Source organism: Pipistrellus kuhlii, unplaced genomic scaffold (assembly GCF_014108245.1).
Source record: "Pipistrellus kuhlii isolate mPipKuh1 unplaced genomic scaffold, mPipKuh1.p scaffold_m20_p_22, whole genome shotgun sequence".
Taxonomy (NCBI): Eukaryota; Metazoa; Chordata; class Mammalia; order Chiroptera; family Vespertilionidae; genus Pipistrellus; species Pipistrellus kuhlii.
In genome coordinates this window covers 8,089,811-8,110,314 of record NW_023425521.1, presented here as the reverse complement: position 1 = coordinate 8,110,314, position 20,504 = coordinate 8,089,811, and the positions used below count along the sequence as shown (strand labels likewise).

The 20,504-nt window shown below is 45.4% G+C and overlaps 1 protein-coding gene across 11 annotated transcripts in view; it reads right to left on the bottom strand.

Moving 5' to 3' along the window:
* PECAM1 (platelet and endothelial cell adhesion molecule 1) overlaps positions 1-20,504 on the bottom strand; it is a 53,865-nt gene that overhangs the window by 17,197 nt on the left and 16,164 nt on the right. For 8 of the 11 annotated variants that reach the window (XM_036450933.2, XM_036450934.2, XM_036450935.2 and 5 more), the window contains exons 5-13: positions 18,937-19,212; positions 14,332-14,580; positions 12,263-12,538; positions 10,282-10,563; positions 9,597-9,704; positions 8,187-8,214; positions 7,380-7,453; positions 4,480-4,533; positions 3,241-3,303 (exon numbers count right to left, since the gene is read on the bottom strand). In XM_036450933.2, coding sequence (XP_036306826.1) covers positions 3,241-3,303; positions 4,480-4,533; positions 7,380-7,453; positions 8,187-8,214; positions 9,597-9,704; positions 10,282-10,563; positions 12,263-12,538; positions 14,332-14,580; positions 18,937-19,212 — 1,410 coding nt within the window. The remainder of the gene's footprint in view (positions 1-3,240; positions 3,304-4,479; positions 4,534-7,379; positions 7,454-8,186; positions 8,215-9,596; positions 9,705-10,281; positions 10,564-12,262; positions 12,539-14,331; positions 14,581-18,936; positions 19,213-20,504) is intronic. The other 3 variants (XM_036450944.2, XM_036450939.2, XM_036450943.2) reach the window with 3 other exon arrangements.

Sequence of the window (20,504 nt, the reverse complement as noted above, 5' to 3'; positions counted from 1 at the left end):
CCCGAATGCCAGAAACAGCCTGGGGGTGGGTCAGATCCTCGCGCTGAACTTGAGGCACTGGGGCTTGCCAGGGCCTTGAAGAAGGCGACTCCCCGGTGGCAGGGAACGGGAGCTGGGACTCACAGAGCGGCTGAGATACCCGGCACCTCCCTAAGGGGACAGCGGAGAGGCCCACGCCACTCGCCCCCTGGGACACACAGGTTTGGGGGTATAAAGGGAAGCTCCAGGGGTCCACCACATCCCTAGGGCACTCTCTGCTCAATGTCAGGCCTGGCCAGCCCCTCGCTCAGTGTGATCCTAACAGCTCCCGTGTGCCGGGCACCGCAGAAGAGGAAACGGGGAACTGGACCAGCTTTCAGGAGACCAGGCTACGGGGTGATAGATGTGCAAGCAGCGCTGTAGGGCCGTGTGTCCAGGCGCACCAGGCCGCTGCCAGCTCATCCTCTGACCCAGCTCCCCATGGAAGTGGAGGAGGGGCAGGGGACCCTGCGGGCTAAGCCCGGGGCCCTGGGCACCCTGTGAACTCTGCTGCCCCAGGTGCACAGGGGTGGCCTCTCTGGTTACCTTGGGGACACTATCACCCTCTGGACCCGAAGAGCCACACTCAACCCCCTTTCACCTCCTAACGGCTGGCCAGCCTGGGCAGCAGGGTGGCTGCCTCTTCATGGTGCCCCGGGGTTTCTCCTGGGCTCTCCTGGTTCTTCCCAGCTCAGTGGTGGGCGGGAGCTTGCAGCTCATCACTCCCCTCCCCCCAGCTGCTGCCAGCAGCTGCCTGCTAATGACTAAACCAGCCAGCAGGCTGTTTGTCTCTGCCGTCAGAGAGATTTCCAGATGGGCCTTTATTTTGGCTTGTTGTTCTCTGTTGACAGAGAAAGAGATGGCTTCAACCTCATGGGGTTTTCCCAGCAATTAGGCTCAGAGCAAACAGGCAGCGAACCGGGGCTTACCGAGTTCCTTCCTGCTCCTCCTCCACCCTCAAGGGACACTTGGCCAGCTGCCAGCCATGGTTAGCAGTGCCCTCTGTTAGCATCCTCCTTTCTTCTGAGGAGGAAGTAAGCTGCTCCCCGCAGACCAAGCCCAGGATGCCCAGCGATGGAGGGGCTCGGGCTGGACCAGGGAAGGCTGCAGGGAGTCCCCTCCCAGTCCCACCTGCCACAGCCTTCCCAGACTCAGTTCTGAGCACGAGAGCCCTGTGCTGCCCCCTCTTGGGCACCTGGAATTTAACCCAACTGAACCAGTGGCCGCCACGGGCATATTCCTCCCAATCTCAGACATCACAGCCAGCCATGAAGGAATTTTGTCTCCCCCACCCTGGCTGTGAAATTTTTCATCCAGTGTTGCGATCTGTCTGCAGAATATACCTGGAATCCATCCATCGCCAGCACTTTGGCACTGCGCTCACCCCCTCTTGTCTACTGATAACATTCTTGTTCCCCGTCACATCCGTCCTCCACACCGGCCAGAGGGATTGCCTTTTAAAGAAGGAAGCTGGAACCTGCCACTTCCCTGCTTACAGGCTTCCAAATCCACTGAGACCAGAATGCAAAGAGGACCTAGGAGGCCCCATCCCGTCCACCCAGCTCCATCTGCCTCTTCTCTCTGCAGATCCTTAAGTGAGCCACGCTCTGGGCCACCTTCACGCCGCCCTTCTCGTTTCCTGGGTCCTTCCTCCTCTGGGCGTGGCCACCTTCTTTGTGCCCCTTCAGGCTGCAGCTTAGATGCCACCCCTCAAACGGGCCTCCAGGGGCCACACACGCTGGAAGAGGCATCACCTGTCACGCCTTCTCACTGTACCCCGTCTCTTCCTTCTGAGCACCTGCTATAACCTGATACGATTTACTCTTTGGTTCCTTGTTTGCTTGGCTGTACCTCTGTGGGAGGTATCTTTGCTGCTGGTGCATGATGGGCCCTTCATTTATTAACTTAGCAAGTGAATCATTTTACAGTGAAATAAAGAGGAAGAGAACTTCAGGCCCCCCTCCCCCCTCCCAGGTCCAGTCTGGACTTAGAAGTAGGATGTGCACATGGGCCACACCAACTCTAGGGGCCATTCTCACTGCCGGCTACGGGAACGGTGCCCAGCCTAAGGGCAGCTCACAGCCTAAGGCTGTATGGGACCGTGTTACCTGGAAGGCTCTCTGCACACATCTGCTGACATGTATTGGGAGCCTAAGTGAGAAAAGAAAGAAGGAACCCAAAATGCTTCCCAGTTCTGAGCAAGAGAGGAGGAGAGCCAAAACCGGTTTGGCTCAGTGGTAGAGCATTGGTCTGTGGACTGAAAGGTCCTGGGTTCGATTCCGGTCAAGGGCATGTACCTTGGTTGCGGCCACATCCCCGGTAGGGGGTGTGCAAGAGGCAATTGGTCGATGTTTCTCTCTCATTGACGTTTCTAGCTCTCTCTCTCTCTCTCCCTTCCTCTCTGTAAAAAAATAAATTAAAAATATTTAAAAAAAAGAAAAGAAAAAAAAAAGAGATGAGGAGAGATGCCATCACCATCTGGCTCTGGCTAAACCTATGCTGGCCTGTCCTGGAAAACAGCTCCAGGCCTGCCTGGCTGAGTGGACACTGTCTGCCCTCTGCCTTGATAGGGGACAGCGAGGGGCAACAGCCTGTGAGCTTCCCAGCCGCTGAGATGAATGTTCTAGTGTTTGCTGAGCACTGGCCCACTCCTGACCAGTCTCCCCAGCACAGTACCGGGGACCTCCAGGCCAGCCTGCCCCTGAGGGTACCACACACATAAAACCAAAACCAGAGCCACTAATTTACACAGGAAGGGATTCTGTGCTTTCAAAAGCCTTTTCCCAAGTGTTCCTCTAACTAGCAAAGCACCCACTACGCTCAAAATGCATTTCATTTACACAGCTCTGTCTGCAAGCAACTTTTTAAGGAGGATGCTGGGTTTGAGCCAGGGGGTATACCTCTGGAAGAAAGCTCAAAAACCCAGGAGTGAGGCTGATTTCAAAAAGTCTCAAAAAACACATTTCTTAGGGCTTAGTAAATTGCTCAATAAAACATATCCATTATTCATAGTATGCTAAATAGTAATTGATGAGATTTTACACCTCAAAGCCAGGGTGTGGTCATTGCTCCTGCCTTAGGCATGTTCAGCGGGTCTGTCTGCTGACTGACTACCTCTCTTCTTGAGTGACTGAGGGCTACTGGTCCCTTGTCCCTGGGTCCCAGCCCACCTTACCCAGGAGAGAGCAAAGGGTGAGGAATCACTCGAACGATGGCATTTACCTTCATGAGGCTCAATGGAGTTCACTTCCACTTCTGTGTACTCCACGTCCAAGGTCAGAGGCTCTGCCAAAGGAAACACAGCACCCTGCGGTTAGACAGACTTCCCTTGGGAGCCTTGGGCGGCACTCTAGATTTCCATTCATATGATTGAAGTTTTCCGTATTTTGAAGGGAAGCCAGCACAGGTGTATCTCCATTCTAAGTGGGAGAGAAATCTCGGGCAGGGGAAGGCAGTGTTAGCGGAGCACTCCCTGGAACATGGAGGGGCCCTCCTGCCTGGGTCCCTGGTGTTTCTGCAGTGGGAGGGTTAGTAAAAGCTCAGTAGCCTGGTCGGTGTGGCTCAATGGTTGAGCATTAACCTATAAACCAAGAGGTCACAGTTCGATTCCCAGTCAGGGCACATGCCTTGGTTGCAGGCTTCATCCCCCATGTGGGCAGCTGATCAATGATTCTCTCTCATCATTGATGCTTCTATCTCTCTCGCCTCTCTTTTCCTCTCTAAAATCAATAAAGCTATATTAAAATTTTAAAAAGCTCGCCGAAACCGGTTTGGCTCGGTGGTAGAGCGTCGGTCTGCGGACTGAAAGGTCCTGGGTTCGATTCCGGTCAAGGGCGTGTACGTTGGCTGCAGGCACATCGGGGATGTGCAGGAGGCAGCTGGTCGATGTTTCTCTCTCATCGACATTTCTGGCTCTCTATCACTCTCCCTTCCTCTCTGTAAAAATCAATAAAATATATTTAAAAAAATTTTTTAAAAAAGCTCAATAGATTGCATGCCTTACCATCACCCTTTTTTTTTTTTTACCAGCCCCTTAACACTCTTCTCCCAGCTTCTCTGAGATAGAATTGACATATAACTTAAGTTGAAGATGTCCAACCTGATGGTTTGCAGCTATGCTATTAAAAATAAAATAAAATAAAATAAAATACCCACCTCCTCCTCTACTCTCTAAGAGAAAAGAGATCCTCCTACCTTATTCAGTAGTCCATTCTGATTTAGGAAGTTCTTTTTTGAGTCTAACCCAGTTCTCTCCTATCCCAATTTAGGTCACTTTCTCATTAATGACACTAGATGTGTCTTTGAAGAAAGTGTCCATTTTACTTATCAGCCGCTAACATCATTAAGAGAGGTGGGGAAATACCCACCCACAGGTATTAACCGTTTTAGTTCTTTTCCTAGGGGTCTTTATTCATGTAAAGATTTCTAATATTTAAAAAACCCACTACATTATATAATTACCTTTCTTTTCTTTTACTGGGTTTGTTTCATGGTTTCCAATATCTTCATTGTAACCTAGTTTGAAAAATAACAATTAGGATGGGTGGCAGTGGAAATTCTAGTTTTCTATACATAACTTTTTTTCTTCCTCCTCCCTCATCCCCACTTCCCCCTCCCCAGCAGTGTCTCTGGGTTCTGGATCCCCTCCTGGTCTCCCTGTGGCCCCAGCCAACCCACTGTGCGGTCTCTCCCTAACACCTGTGGGATGACCGCCATTCCGTGGGAGGGACACTTCTGCTTGTGAATGGTTTAAGATTCCGAATTGTTCACTCTGAGCAAGTTCATGAGAAATTAAACTTAATTGCAGAAGGGACGGCTCTGTAACCACAACCAGGAAGGACACTAGGGTGCTAACCTCCTCAAGCAGAAGAAGGGGACCCGTGAGAACAGGTTTTAAAGGCAATGCCTCCAGGCTGCCACCTCAGTAGGCAAACAAATGTTTGATCATTTAATCAGGTTGATCTTTATTTTTTAATCTTTATTGTTGACAGTATTGCATATGTCCCCCCCCCTTTTTTCCCCCCATTGACCCCCTCTAGCCTGCCCCCAGCCCCAGGGTATTCTTTATTAAAAGCAATTCTTCATAATGTTGTAAATAAACAAGTGGCCTGGTGCACAAATTTGTGCACATTGAAAGGAAATTAATTAGGAGAAATATTTTAATATGGCTATTTGCCCTTTCTCTGTAATAGAACTATCAACCAAATTCATGATCGACAATGACAGATGGAAACACACATGCAATTGGTGCCAGTGAGAGCTTTATATGTATCGCAAAAGTGTGAGTCAACTTAGCCTGTTATATAGAGAGAGTAAACTTGCTTAATTAGACCTGCTTTCTGATTTAGCTAAACTTTTTCCAGCCCATCGAAGTACCCCAACTTCTCTTTCAGGTAATTGTCAGAAACACAGCAGTAAATATCAACACAAAGCAGATTATTATTGTAGATCACACAGGGAGAACAAAGGGTAAAATATTTAAGTGCAGCAGTTTGTTTGTTTTTTAATATATTCTGTGCAGTGAAAATGACCTGAAGTCATTTTCAAGGTCTACCTTTCTTACTTCTTTTCAGTCAGGTCAAGTTTCTAAGCTTTCTAAATCCCCGTTTTCTGACTAATGAAAAGAAAATAGAATCTCCTATCTACCTACTCCACGACTTCTGTGAGGATCAAATGAGGTGAGGCACGGGAAAACCCTTCACAGATATTTGGTTAAAGTGTGAAATGTTTCCACCTGGCTTAAAGTAAGTCGTGCTCCTGGGCTGAAGAAACTACAAGGAGGCTAGTCTCTAGGGCACATGTGTCAAACACAAGGCCCGCGGGCCAAATCCGTCCCGCCAGGCCTTGCAATGTGGCCCGCACCGCGCTGTCATCACTGCACTCCACTGCGTTTCCATCACAATGACAGTTTATGACTGTTCAGTAAACCATTCGGCCCGAGATTTAGGCTGGATTTTAGATTTTGGCCCCTTCTCTAATTGAGATCGACACCCCTACTCTAGGGAGAGGAAGCCAGGCATTGCTACATGACATCATTACCTAGGCAGACACTTAGCATATTAGGCTTTTATATATAGAGATATTATCCCTGTTGAACACAAGGCTTCCATTGTACCTCAATATATTTGAACTAATTGCTATTGTGATTAACAACATATATTTATAAACTGAAATAATCCATGGATAGATAACCCAAGACTATTTCTTGCATTTCGGAAATTCTGGGGGAAATTCTGTTTTAATATGTCTATATCAACATTCCATTTAAAGTATCTCAGTATTTCTGTTTAGATAATACAATAGTCAGCAGAACCCATCTTCTACCACAAAAAAGGGTATTTTCTCTATAGCACTGGATTCATTTTGGCCAAATAGTCACTAAAGTTTTCTGAATGTTGTTTCTTAAATAATTTATTTGCTCTTTTCTCTTTATTGGAGCATTACTTTTCTTACTATAAATGTTTCATTTCACTTTTTAAAATTTTATGATTTATTACTAAAAGAATTGATGGATTCTTAAAACGTATCTCTCAAGTATGCCTTGCAAAAGGCATGTCCTGAAATTTTCTTATTTACATATTTATTTTTATTCTCTTTACATTTTTTAAACTTTTTTCTTTCTTCCTTTCTTTCTCTGTTGTACTTTTCTTCTGAACTTTTTCTTATTTTTGTGGAATACTGTTACTAACTTAGAAAAGAACCTGGGCATCCTACTCCCAAACCTGCCGAAAAGGAAAGAAAACTGCTCCAACTCTGGCCCTGGACAAAACTTCCTATGCGATGTGATTACAGTCCCCTCCGGAGCAATTTTCTCCTAGACTTAAAGGGATTAAGAACTCCTGGGATTGGCTACCCACCCAACTGCGCTGACGCAAGCTTATACCAGGTAAGCCCTATGTTGTTGCATTTTTTTTTAAATGCCTCTACTAACAGGGAAATAATTCAATTAGTTTCCTGTTGTGTCAAGTGTGAGATGAAAATGTCTTGTGCTTGTCATAATTCCATCTGAGAAGATGTTTCATCAATGCCTCAAGTTGCTCTCCGGTCTCTCTCACAAGGTATGGTGATTATGCTCAGACAATGTTCAAAGTCTTTGACGATGAGTCAGGATGGGAATTCACAGTATTACCATTTTTGTCCACCTTTTCATTCCTGGGATGTTTAGAAGGTGGTGAAATTAGAGTAAAATGTTCTGGCTTTCTGTTCTGCTTTGCTTATCAGCTCACCGTCCAATGGCTGATTAGGTAAACTGTCCTTCCTGAGGGTGGGGCTTCCCTAGGAATTTATCCCCACCACCTACTCCTGAGAGGGGGGAGCAAGTTGGGAAACCTCTTAGCAACTGCAGGAACCAGTGACTGTACCGTAAGGTCTGTTGGCTTCGGGACTGGATCCTGACATCTTCTCGTTGTTGGAGGTCAGAAGCGGTGCTGCCGGCCTTAAAAGGAAATTTGAAAAGGAAAAAAATATACAATTTTTTGGCTTTAATGTCAAACCAACAAAATAATCAAAGAAAGATCATGAGAAAACCAGGAAGAGGTTTCCGAAACGAGGCCAACTTTACTCTCTCATTTGGAAAACTGACTTTTTCTTTCGGTCAGATTATTTAACAATCACTTTTTGCTGTTAAGATGTGTGTCGGGGCCAATGGGCACAGTGACAACAGGAGTCCTTCCCTAACTGAGCCCACCCCTCTGAGTCCCTCATTCTGTGCTGCAAAGCCATTGTTTGCTTGTTTTTGTTTTCTTTTTAAATTTTTCTTCTTTTGTACCCATGCTTTTGGATTTTGAATCTCAAGAACAGTAAAAGTAGTATGACTGCTTTATATATATATATATATATATATATATATATATATATATATATATGCCAACTCTATTTTGCAAAGTAGGTAAATTTTAAAAATTCCACCTACTACCATTGTAATTTCATAAGGGAAAGGGGATTTCACACATAACTGTATAGGAAGGACGTGACCTCAGAATAAAGCTATTTCTTCACAGGAAAGGACAGTTGGCAATCTTTCACACACACACACACACACACACACACACACACACCCCTATACTATTCACACCCTTGTTATTCAGAGTTTCCCAAGAACCACTGAGCGCTTCCTAATGGCCAGACTCTCCCCACAGACAGGCTCTCTTCCTCGGACACACACTGACCTGGACATCTCCACAGGCATCTGCTTGGCTTTAAAAGAGAAAGAGAAAAACCAAAGTCAGTAAAAAGTGTCCATGTCTGTAACAGATAGGAACTTTCATTTCAACCACATTTGACTTCCTTGAAGATTGGATAACCATAAAAAGAGAACAGAAAGCCAGATATATTTCCACTTTTAAAAAAAGGAAAAGAAAAAATAAAACAAACCAAAGCAGGCCTTCTCTCACATTTATTCTGAGAGATTTCACATCATTTCATCCAGAATATGACATTTTGTTGTGTTAGCCAGGAGCTGTTTTCTTTAGTGGAAAAAGGTAGAGATGAAGACAATGATACAGGAACCAGATTAGCCAGATAAAAAGACAACTTTAAAAAAATATATATGTGGGTGTTTTTTAAATTGATTTCAGAGAGAAGAAAGGAGGAGAGATAGAAACATCAATGATGAGAGAGAATCATTGAGTGGCTGCCTCCTGTATGCCCCTTCCTGGGGATCGAGCCCACAACCCAGGCATGTGCTCTGCCTGGGAATAGAACCTCAATCTCCTGGTTCCTGAGTCAATGCTCAACCACTGAGCCATACGGGCCAGACAAAAGGCAACTCCTTGATTCAAGACAATTCCAAAGAGTAAAGGCTATATTAATCCCTGTGCTTTGAATTCCAAGCTGGTCTGAGAACGAGTCTGTCCTCTAACTTTGTTCTGTGATGGCCCAGTCCCCTTAGAAGGGGTTTGTTCTGGAACCTCTTTTCAGAGGGATTTCCTGTTCTAGAAAAAAAAAGGGGGGGGGCCTTCTTATCTAATCTGCCCCCACCCTTCCCAAGCAGCAGCACCACGCTTCCAACAAAAACTGCCTTAACCCACACAAATCTTGGCAGAATATACAGGTGCTGGGCCCTTTTCCTTGAGTCCAGGCTAACTGTCTGTGGTGCCAGAATATCAACAGGTGGTCCAGGCTTCCCTTCCCGGTTCTATGTGCGGCTAATCTCAAGCACAGGGTAGAAATCAAGCACAGCAGATTAACAGGGGGTCATTCAGTGTATGTGGGGGTGTCTCCATAACACTCACAACCCACTCTACCAACTGCAGGACTAAATGTGGCCAAACCCACAGAGACGGCTTCTTCTGGCCCTACATAGATGGGACTTTCCCCCGAATTCATCTTTTCTGGGTTGCCCAACTAAGAAAGCAACCACATTCTGTTATGCCTAGGGGCAGTAAAAGCACCACACAGAAGCCAAGGTCTTTGGTTATCAAGGTGACACCCCGAGGAGAACAACTGTGGTCAGTTACATCTCCTGAGCTCCCGCTGGGGCAGAGCACAGCCGCCCCTAAAGTTGCATGAAGCCCCTCACATCCACGCGCTTTCCTGGCGAGGGCAACCTGTCAGAAGGCAATGAAGAAACTGCTCACCCTTGGCTTTCTTCCAAAAATAGTATCTGGCCCCAACTGCCAACATGGCAATGATCACGGCGATGACAACCACTGCAATAACTCCTTTCTTCCAGGGGGCAAGAAAGACTGGAAATAGGAAAAATTAAATTAGTTTTTTTCTTCTCTGCCAGCAAGAAACAATAGTAGCCTTAAGCAACAAATAAGACTGATCTGTAGCTCCTGTAATCGTGTCTTATACCAAGCATCTACCTCCGAGGGATTCTGTGTTCAGAGACGGTGCAGAAATGGTTGTTCTTGCTACCGAGTCAGCTATTGTCTTTAAAGAACTGGAGGACGAACGTAGATGCCTTTCTGGGTCTGTTTGATCTTCCTCCTTCTCTAGGAAACCACCCCCTCTATTCACATAGGTGGGCTCCTCTAACCATCTCTGTTCTGCATGACCCAATCCCCATGGCCACGGGTGGGCTCATGGGTAGAAGTTTAACCCAGGGTGGGCCATTTGCTATCTCTCCACCAGGAATTTGGAATTACAACTGTATGAAATACTTCCAATTCCTTGTGAATTGGTTTCTGTCACTTATTGGTCTCATTGCCTTCAGTAATAAGCACTAAACACCACCCACTTCCTCTTACAAATGGTGAGTTTGCTGGCCTCACCCTTGGTGATCACACATCCATCTCACTGTTGAGACCAGTGACTCACCTCTGACAGTCAGTAAGTTGCTTTGGGGGACATTTGTGTTGGCTCTGTTGGAGGCCTTGCAGTAATACTGTCCCCCCTGTTCCATGCCAACATTTGCCTTGTACCAAATGGCCTGGGTCTCATTCGAGGTAGTTATGTGGAAGGGCTTGGCATCTTTTTCCCTGTAAAACTTGTAGGTGATTGGACCAGAGGCTTTGTTCACGAAGCATCGAAGCACGAGATCTGCCCCGGACTCCACTTGTTTATTATTCAGGATAGCAAGCTTGACCTCAACCACCGGAGCTGAAAAGCAGGAAGAGGATTAGCACTGAGAAAAGACAGGAGGTTGGGGGTTGAGGGGTGAAGATCATGACACAGCCACTGTTCATGGCTAGCCTCCACCTATGCCGTGACTCAGACTTGGATTTTGTCTCTCCGCTTAGCCCACATTCTTCGGTTCCTCCCCTAATTAGTCCAGCAAGGCAGCAACAGATGCCTCCTGTCCTCATGTGTTGATTAAATACAAGATGCTTCATTTACCACCTCAAGGCTTACTGACCACTCAGCTTGACTATACCCATTACCTTATGCGTTCTGTGGGGGTCTATTCTGCATGACTTTATGCGTGTGCACCAGGGTGAGTATGTGTGCATGTGAGTGTGTGGTTTCTTTGCTTACAAAGATACATAGCATTACCAGCTCTTAATAACAAGTAACTTAAAAACAAAGAATATGTCTTTTTTTAAAAATATGTCCTAAAGCATTAGTTGCTTTATGTATACGGATGTTAATTTGAAAAGTATTCTTAGACTACATATTAATAGTAGCAGGAATCTCTATCCAATTCAAGCTGTCCACATGGCACATGTAGATAAAAGTTATTAAGCCGGAAGAAAGAGGAGGAAGAGAAGGGAAGCTTATATGCTTTTTACAACAGGATGCAGACTATCTCAGAGATGCAGGCAATGGCACTCCTAAGGCCTCTGAGAGGCACAGATAGAGACTCAAGGAAAAATATCCACCCAGGATGATGGGTATGTGAGTCCCAGGCCATTGTTAGCATGTCCTGTGAGACTATAGCCTGAAGCTCTAATGACTGCGGGTTCTCACATGACAGTTGCCTGACAAGGGTCAACCACAAGAGAAGAATTCTGGTCAACAACTCTGAGATGTCTGGAAGTTCACCTAAAAAGGAGCAAATGCTAAGAGAGTCTAAAAGCACAATTAGAGTCAGGATACTTCACTCTTATGTTCACTTGAGGGGTTCTGAAAAGAGAGGGCACTGGCCACACCAAACACCCCCAGATATTTTCTGGCTCCGTTGACCTGGGGCTTGTCCTGCTTGGCTACGTGTTATGTTTATGGACTTGGCATAACTACCATTCACTTCCCTTGTCCACACCATCCCTGGGTAATCCCAAAGCTTTGAAAATGTGACCTAAAGCCCACACCCCACATGATAACTTTTTAAAAATCCTCACCCTGCTGGGACTGGTTTGGCTCAGTGGATAGAGCGTCGGCCTGCGGACTGAGGGGTCCCGGGTTCGATTCCGGTCAAGGGCATGTGCATTGGTTGCGGGCACATCCCCAGTGCGGGGTGTGCAAGAGGCAGATGGTTGATGTTTCTCTCTCATCGACGTTTCTATCTCTCTGTCCCTCTCAATTCCTCTCTGTGTAAAATCAATAAAATATATTTAAAAAAAAAAAATAAAAAAAAATAAAAATCCTCACCCTAGGATATGTTTAGAGAGAAGGAGAAGGAGAGGGGGTGGGGGGAGAGAGAGAGAGACAGAGAGAGAGAGAAACATCAATATGAAAGAGAAACATTGATTGGTTGCCTCCCATACACACCTTGACCACGGATCAGACCCGAAACCGAAGTACCGGTATGTACGCTGACTGGGAATCGAACCCGCTACTTTTTGGTGTATGGGATGACACTCCAACCAACTGAGTCACCTGGCCAGGGCCCCTGATTTCTTCTCATAGCACAGCAACTTACCTATCACCTTGACCACCAGAGGTTCACTGATCATTGCAGGGGAGGAATGGCAATTATCTGCCTGACACTGGTATTCGGTGTCTTCTGTGGGGTTGTCTTTGAATACTGTGGGCTCATTGGAGCCTACGGTGTAATTCTCCAAACTGTTACTTGCTTTTAAAAATTGATAAGAAATAGGCGCGGTTCCATTTATGGATTGGCAATGGACTTCTATGGTCTTGCCTTTTATCACCTCAGACTTGGAGTCATAAAAAATCGTGGGCTTGGAGAGCATTTCTAGAATGACAGAGAGAGAAACAATCTTAAGCAACACATCGCACCCAAGGGATTCTGTCTCCAAACTCTGTTGATTTTAAGTGCCTGCCTGACTCATCTACCTATCAGGTCTCCTTTAACAGCGGCAGGGAGTGTGAGTGTGTGTGTGTGTGTGTGTGTGTGTGTGTGTGTGTGTGTTGAAGAGACAGAGGGAAAGGGAATGAATGCTCTAAATAAAAGATTATATAAATTCAAGAAAAACATTACGCCTCTCTAAATTCATGTTTATTGTTTCATACATGCACATCCATATGAGGTTATTTTGTTGTTTTTTAGTATTGAGAAAGGATGCACACAGGAAAAGCTTTAAAAACACAGAAACAAGAGCATTATGCTAAATGAAATAAGCCAGTCAGAGAAGGATAAGTATCACATGATCTCACTCATTTGTGGAATATAATGAGCAACGTAAAATGATGAACAAAAATAGATCCAGAGACATAGAAACATCGAACAGACCATCAAATCTCAGAGGGAAGGCAGGGGTGGGTGGGGGGCAGGGCAGGGGGTGGTGGTGTAAGAGATCAACCAAAGACTTGTATGCATGCATATAAGCCTGACCAATGGACACAGACAGTAGGGGAGTAAGGGTGTGTGCTGGGGGGTGGGAGCTGTCGGGGAGAGGTAATGGGGGGGAAAAGGAGACATATGTAATACTTTCAACAATAAAGAATTTAAATGAAAAACAAAACAAGAACACAAACAGAAAATCTTTTCAAAGAAATTCCCAGTGCCTCAGCCTCTCCTGATTGGAAATTGCATGCCTCCAAAACAAGAATCCTACTAGGTCATTACTTAAAAGTTAGCTTATTCATAAAGCTTCTACAAAGAAATGACCTCCTCCAAAGAACAACAAAAAGAACTAAAATGCAATGACCCACATTTGTGTCTTGCATTATTTCCTTTCGAGTTAGATGACTAGAGGATTGGCTGAAATACTGGTTCAGTTCAGACTAAGATCTTAGTTGGAGAAAACATAGCCACAGGTTAAAATGAAAGACCAGGACCAAATGATGACAGTGATAGTGACAGCTTGGCCAGAGTTCATAGAGCCCCTTTACTCAGAGTGTGGCCCAGGGCCCAGCAGAGCCAGCATCTTCAAGGTGCTACTAAGAGATGTGGAATCTGGCCCCATCCTGACCCACACTGTAACCAGGTTTTGCACATTCATCAAGTCTAAGACACGTAGCTCTAGGTGGCCCATGACCTTCTGGTCAGCCAGGATATGGATTAAAAACTGGAGCTTCTAAGGGGGAGAGATCAACCAAAAGACTTGTATTCATGCATATAAACATAACCAATGGACAGAGACAGCAGGTGGAGAGTGGGGTGGGAGGGCAATGGCGGGGGAAGGGGGTAATGAACAAATATGTAATACCTTAATCAAAAATAAAAATTGTTTTAAATACTGGGGCTTTGACCTTAAAGTTTGATGTTGACTAAGCATCATTTACTGCCTGACCTTATGGATAGGTACCTGCTCCAGCAACCAGAATCCTGCCAATTCAGAGGCCACATCACCAGCCACCTTAAAGCCATGAAAATGCTTTTTGCCAACAATATTTCCTTTGTATCGCCCCTCTCCTGGACTCTAAGCAGAAATATCACTTGCTTCTGTCCGGTCTCTTAATTTCACTCATCTTCCTTTCCCTCAAGTTCTAATCCTCCCTCAGTCTGATCTGCCTTCATGCCAGAGAGAGTGGCAACTTCCCTTTTTCCCACTCAGGACTCTGAGCCAGCAAGGGTGTACTCACCACACACGGTTATCAGGACTTCGTTGCTTCTTTTGATCACCTTGCCCATGCTTGCAAGACAGGTGTAGCTCCCACTGTCCCATTTGGAGGCTATCCTGGTGAAATTTTGAGCCTGGGACACATCCATACCTCCCTTCTGGATGGCAAAGTCGACTCCAGGTGCTCCTGGGATGGAGCACCACAGGTTCAGGATGTCACCCTGGTCCAGATGTGTGGCGGAAGACTCCAGCTTGGGTTTGGGAAATAGCTCTGAAAAACCAGTGAGTGGGGATGGAGCAAGACGTTTCCGGGAACCACTCCCACAACCCCTTCACAGAGAGTCCCTGGCCCAGCTGCTCTTGGCAGAACCAACTCCCAACTTCCTTCAAAAGGGTTCCCTTTGCCTCTCAAGGACCTGATAATTATGCAATTTAAAGAACCGGCACATTTGCATCCCTTGTTAATCCAAATTATTTCATAGACATGGATTAGGAAAGTTTTACAACTTGTAATGATTCATGCATTTACCTATTTGTCCATTCCCTCGCACATTTTATTCCATAGTATTTATTTCAAGCGATGTCTGTGCTGGGCACCTCGGTTGGTCTTGGGGAGACAATAGAGAGAAAGAAACAGTCCCTGACTTCCAAGAGCTGACGTCTGGCGGGCGACTCAAACACGGTGTTTGCAGCAGAGCCCATAGAGGGGCCACTGGGCCTAGGCTTAGAGGAATCATCCAGGCAAAGAGGGCAAGGGGCACAGGCAGAGGGAGTAGCATCTGGAAGACTTGGCAGAATGTTCGAGCCTCTGAAAGTTCAGTTGCCCTGGAACATAGTGGGAGCAGGAGAGGCCAAAGGAGGACTGTGGATCTTGAGGGACCTTGGAAACCACCCAAAGACGTACGGATTGCATCCCCACAGCGGTGGGAAGATTGAAGAATCTGGGTCAGGGGGAGGGCAGAGATGTGTGTTGTGGGCAGATCTCTGGGAGTAGAATGAATGGGTGATACTTCCTGAGGTCAAGCTGTGAGCTACACATCCTTTGTCACTTTAAGGAGTTATTAGTACCCTCATTTAGATTGCATGGCAACAGTAGTAAAGACGGAAGTTGACTTATAAAAGGTCTTGCCTTATTTACTTATTTATTTGTTTGTTTGTTTGTTTGTTTAAAACATTGGCCCTTCTGCCTGCTAGCTTTTTTATTAAAGGCCAGTTTTGCCTTATTGGAATATTTCCTGAAATACATCAATATTTCATAGTTATAGTATGTGCTTTTATTTTCAGCTACAGGGAAAGTACTAATTAACTACTTAACCAATGTGAAGACTTGGCTCCTACATGTAAAGTTTGCCTTGTAAACCAATGCACCCTGACTTCATGGTTATACCCTTGATGCGGAACGAAGGAGTCAGTGATTCTTTTTTTCTTCTTCTTCAAATCCTCACTCAAGGATATTTTCCCATTGATTTTTAGAGAGAGTGGAAGAGAGAAGAAAAGACAGAGAGAAAAAGCGATGTGAGAGAAACACATGGATTGGTTGCCTCCTGCACACACCCTGACCAGGGTCTGGGCTGCGGAGGAGCCTGTAACCGAGACACATGCTCTTGACTGGAACTGAACACAGGGCCCTTCGGTCCACAGACTAACGGTCTATTCACTAAGCCAAACCGGAGAGGGTGAGGAGTCAGTAATTCTTGAGACTCTCTGCATATTGAGAAAGGAACTGAGTCCCAAAGTTCCTGTTAGGAAAGTTTTGGGCTTGAGTTTTGAGAATGCAACCAGGAATCAGGAAGTCGAATTCTACCTTTGTCTATAAATTTGCCTGCTGTACAAATCAACATTGTCATCATTGATGTTATCATCGTTACTATGGAAGTGATTTCCATCTAGTCCACAGTGTCTTCCTAGTTTCTTGTACAGGGAATAAAATAAAACTTCAGGTAAGGTGGTGCCCCAATAATGAATGGATATTTTATTAAGGCACATGCCACTCTGCCTTCCTTCCTTACAGTTGGTGTTGACTCCTCACCCTAGCTGGCTTTCAGAGCTCTAGGTTAGGAGTGGGGGAAAGGAACCAAAGAAATTGACATCCTAAAGTGCCTTACCATCTCTTGGGCAGATTCCAAACAAATGTGAAAAAGTGACTTAGATTAAAAAAATCCCAAGGCAATGACTTTACATTTAAAAATATGTAAACAAAAAGGTCAAAAATAGAAACCATGTTGCCTAGGCGGGTACAGGAGGTTTACAATTAGGAAGGAAATGTTAGGGAACAGTCTACTAATAGAGGAGATAATGGAAACAGACTGGCAGAGCCATGACATGAACTAATCAGGATCGGTCTTTTATTCTCTCATGAAGGGATATTCATGGAGCTCCTAGAATGTGCCAGGTTCTAAGCACCAATGATTTAAGATGAATTGAGCCCACAGACCTGGCTGTTCAAGAGCTCACCGTGGGTGGTGAAGACAGATGCTAAATCTTTGCAGTTACTCTTGTCATCAAGACATGAGCAGAAGGCAATGGGACCTGAGGTGTGACTATGGGACTCGGCCTGGGGGAGCCTGGATTGAGATTTGGGGCTTAGCTCTTAAGGACAACAGAAGGTTTCAGTGGCCAAGGAGATAAGATAGGCTGAGTGGGGAGAGATGCTTATAAGAGGGTGGGGTCAAGGTGAAGGATCGTGGCCCTTCAGGAGTCAAAGCCCAGGAATAGTTATGCCAAATAGGGGCCATCTTTCGAGGGCTTCTTCTGCAGCTGGCTGAGGGGTGAATTGGGACAGAGATGCTCAGGGAGAACCCTGGTGTGAGGCCAGTGTTAGGATGTGATTGCAGAGCTGAGAAAGACGGGACAACAGTGACAGACATGTTAGCACTTGGTGACAGATTGGGTCTGAAAAGAAAGACGGGGGGGAGGGGGGTGGAAGAAACCTTTTTTTCTATCTAAAAACAAATACAATGATTTTTAGGTTCACAAAATTATTTTGCTCCTCCAATATTACTATTTAGAGCCATTCACAGTGAGGCTTGATATAATAGTAACAGGGACAAGGAAAGCCAGGTGCATTAAGTGGGCTTGCAGACATTTCCAAAGGCTTGGTAGAATTTGAACATGGAGGTGTCTGCCTGCCAGTCCTGAGGTGGCTGGGTCAGCACCACATGGAAAGGAGAGAGCTCAGGCTCACAGTGCACGCAGGCTGAGGGCGTGAAGGGACAGACCGAGCATAACACTTGGCTTTCCTGTGCCACGGAGACTGATTCACCACATGACTTACATGCCCCGCATGACACAGACATCTGGATGTGAGTAATCAGCTACAATAGTAGCTTATGGCCCAACGATGCTGTATGCTTTCCTAAAGTAGCCAGGCCCAGGGGAGAAGGCTGCTTCTCTAACTGGTGAAACAATCCACATGTTCACCACTTGATCCCTGTTGCTTTCACAGCAATAGGCCAAGCCTTTATGGACTTCCTCATCGCATTGCATTCTAAGGTCTGTTCATGTCTGTGAATTCTTCAAGGGCAAAGCCTGACATTAGGCAGATCTCTATCCTCAACAGGTTGCCCAGAAAAACAGAAGGTGCTCAATATATGTTGAATTGAATACTTTTCTCTAATGAAATGAGACTTGTCACAAAAACATCATGTGCCTCAAAATATTTGTCATCATCAACAATAAACTAAATTGGTAGCACACACTATAGACCAGCAGTACCCAGTACACATACCAATCACCTAGTTCGGGTGTTGGCAGCCTACTGGGCGACTGTTGCTGTGACACTCAATGCTTAACACACAGGAGGCTTTCAGTAAATGAATGAACAAACGGAGAAATGAGTGAATGCCTTCACTTGGGAACAAAGAAGTGCCGACTCTCGAGAATAAAATAAATACCTGTTCATGACATCAGAAAGAGAAAGAAAAGAAATGCTGGCTCTGTTCTCTGAGACACTTTCATCCTATATTCACATGTTCATGCAACAAATAAGTTTTAAATTCCTACTGTGTGCCAGGCCCTGTATAAAATAGGTAATGTTTCCGTCCTAATCAGCTTACACTCTAGATTCCACATCCATAAAGGTGCAATCATGACACGGATCTCATTGCATTGTTATGACCATGAAATCGAAAGTATGCAAGCCAGTCACACAGTGTTCAACAAAAGAGGAATTGTTACCATTATTTGTGAGTTTGCTAATGCTTTCTCACACCTGCCCGTCATAGGGCCTGTCTGGTATGATAGCACAGTGCTTGGCACGGAGGAAAGATAAATGTGCTCTATTATAATAATAGAAACACTAGCTAACCTTCACTGGGTCCTAGCAGTGTGCTCTGTCATTACCTTCATCTCATAGAGTTGTGGCCAAGAGGCACTCAGTAAGTCACCTGAGGTCACAGAGGTGGTGAGTGGCAAGGTTGGGATCTGATGCCAGAATCTGCACCCTCAACCGCCACAGCTAACCGCTTACTGGCTCTGCATTGACTTTTCCCCTCGAGCACACCCCTGCCTGAGTGCATTCATTCGGACAAGCAGGAGTAGAAATATCGGTGTCACTGGCCAACCCAGATTCCAGCACTGTCGCTTCTTGAGCCCGCAATAGGCTGACACCGTCCAGCAGCACCCCTACCTGTGATGTTGACCACGATGCTGCTGACCTTGGAGATCTGGCTGGTTTCCACTTTGCACGTGTAGTTGCCGTTCTCCTTCATTGTGGCCATCACCGAGTAGGTGGCCTCATTGCCCTGCTTGCTGTGCCCCACAATGGTCTTGTCCCTCTGGATGATGATTTCCGGAAATACCTGGGCCATGTGCGTCACCTGAATGGTGCACCTAATGTGCAGCTGGTCCCCTTCGGTGATCATCCCCGCGGGGCTTACGTGGAACTGGGGGTTGGAGAAGGATTCTACAAGAAGAGGACAAGCCAGTTGGACTCAGGTTCCAGCCTGGGTGAGGGAAAGGGGCACATCCTCCTCTTCTCTGCTCTTTTCGTTGCAACCACTATTTTTCCTTATTAATTAAAAACAAACTCAATCTGTCTTCTCAAACAGCTTTGGCTAGGCTGCTCTGAGGCTCCCTCCCTTCTCGCTCCTTCTTGCATCTCCAACCTTCTTCTTAACTGCAATTCTCTAACTTTCTTGAGCTTCCCAAAGGCTAAACCATCGTCTCTAAATCTAAATCTCCAAATCATGTGCAGAACCTTCTTCAAATGACCTCAGAAATAAAGAGTCATTAGACACAGACTCTTCCCTCACCCAGCAAGGATTATCTAAGTTCCTCTCGCGCTGTTCATACAACTCTGGTACTTCAGCATAAACAGCCCATAGCTTTAAAAAATGACAATGGTGTAGACGGTGCTATTTCATGAAAATAAATATTTAAATAACCAGTTGCAAAAATGGTGTATTCTACTTCTTTCTTTAAAATGTTGATTGTAACTGACTGAATTGATTTCCTGGCTCACAGTTTAAAAACACCGTCTTAATAAAATGTGTCAGACACCAGGGGGTGGAATCTCCAGGAGACAGAAAGGGAAGCAGGGCTAGGCCTTCCCTCACTCCAGCTAAAAAATAGCAGAGCATAGAAAGTATGTACAGATAGGATCGTTAAAAATGCCAAAAGTGGTCCTCGCTGGTTTGGCTCAGTGGATAGAGAGTCAGCCTTTGGGCTGAAAGGTCCCAGGTTCGATTCCGGTCAAAGGCCTGTACATTGGTTGCTGGCACATCCCCAGTAGTGGGTATGCAAGAGGCAGCTGATCGATGTTTCTAACTCTCTATCCCCCTCCCTTCCTCTCTGTAAAAAATCAATAAAATACATATTTTTAAAAATAAATAAATAAAATAAAAAGTAATGACAAACTGGAGGAAATATTTGCATGGTGCCAAAGAGCTAATTCCTTTAATTTATAAAGGGCTCAAATAAATCAACAAGAAACAGTAAAAATGGGCCAAGTGCATAGACATAGGCAGTTTATGGGGTCAAATGTAACAGACCCCATAAACATAAAGACTCTATTCAACCTCACTGGAGACCAAAGAAATACAAATCAACCATTTCGGGGAGCACTTTGGCAATATCTATCAATATTGAAAATGCACAAAACATTTCAATCAACAATTTGACTACTAGGAGTCAAGCCCATAAATAATAATAATAATAATAATAATAATAATAATAATAAAATACTTGTAAAAATAC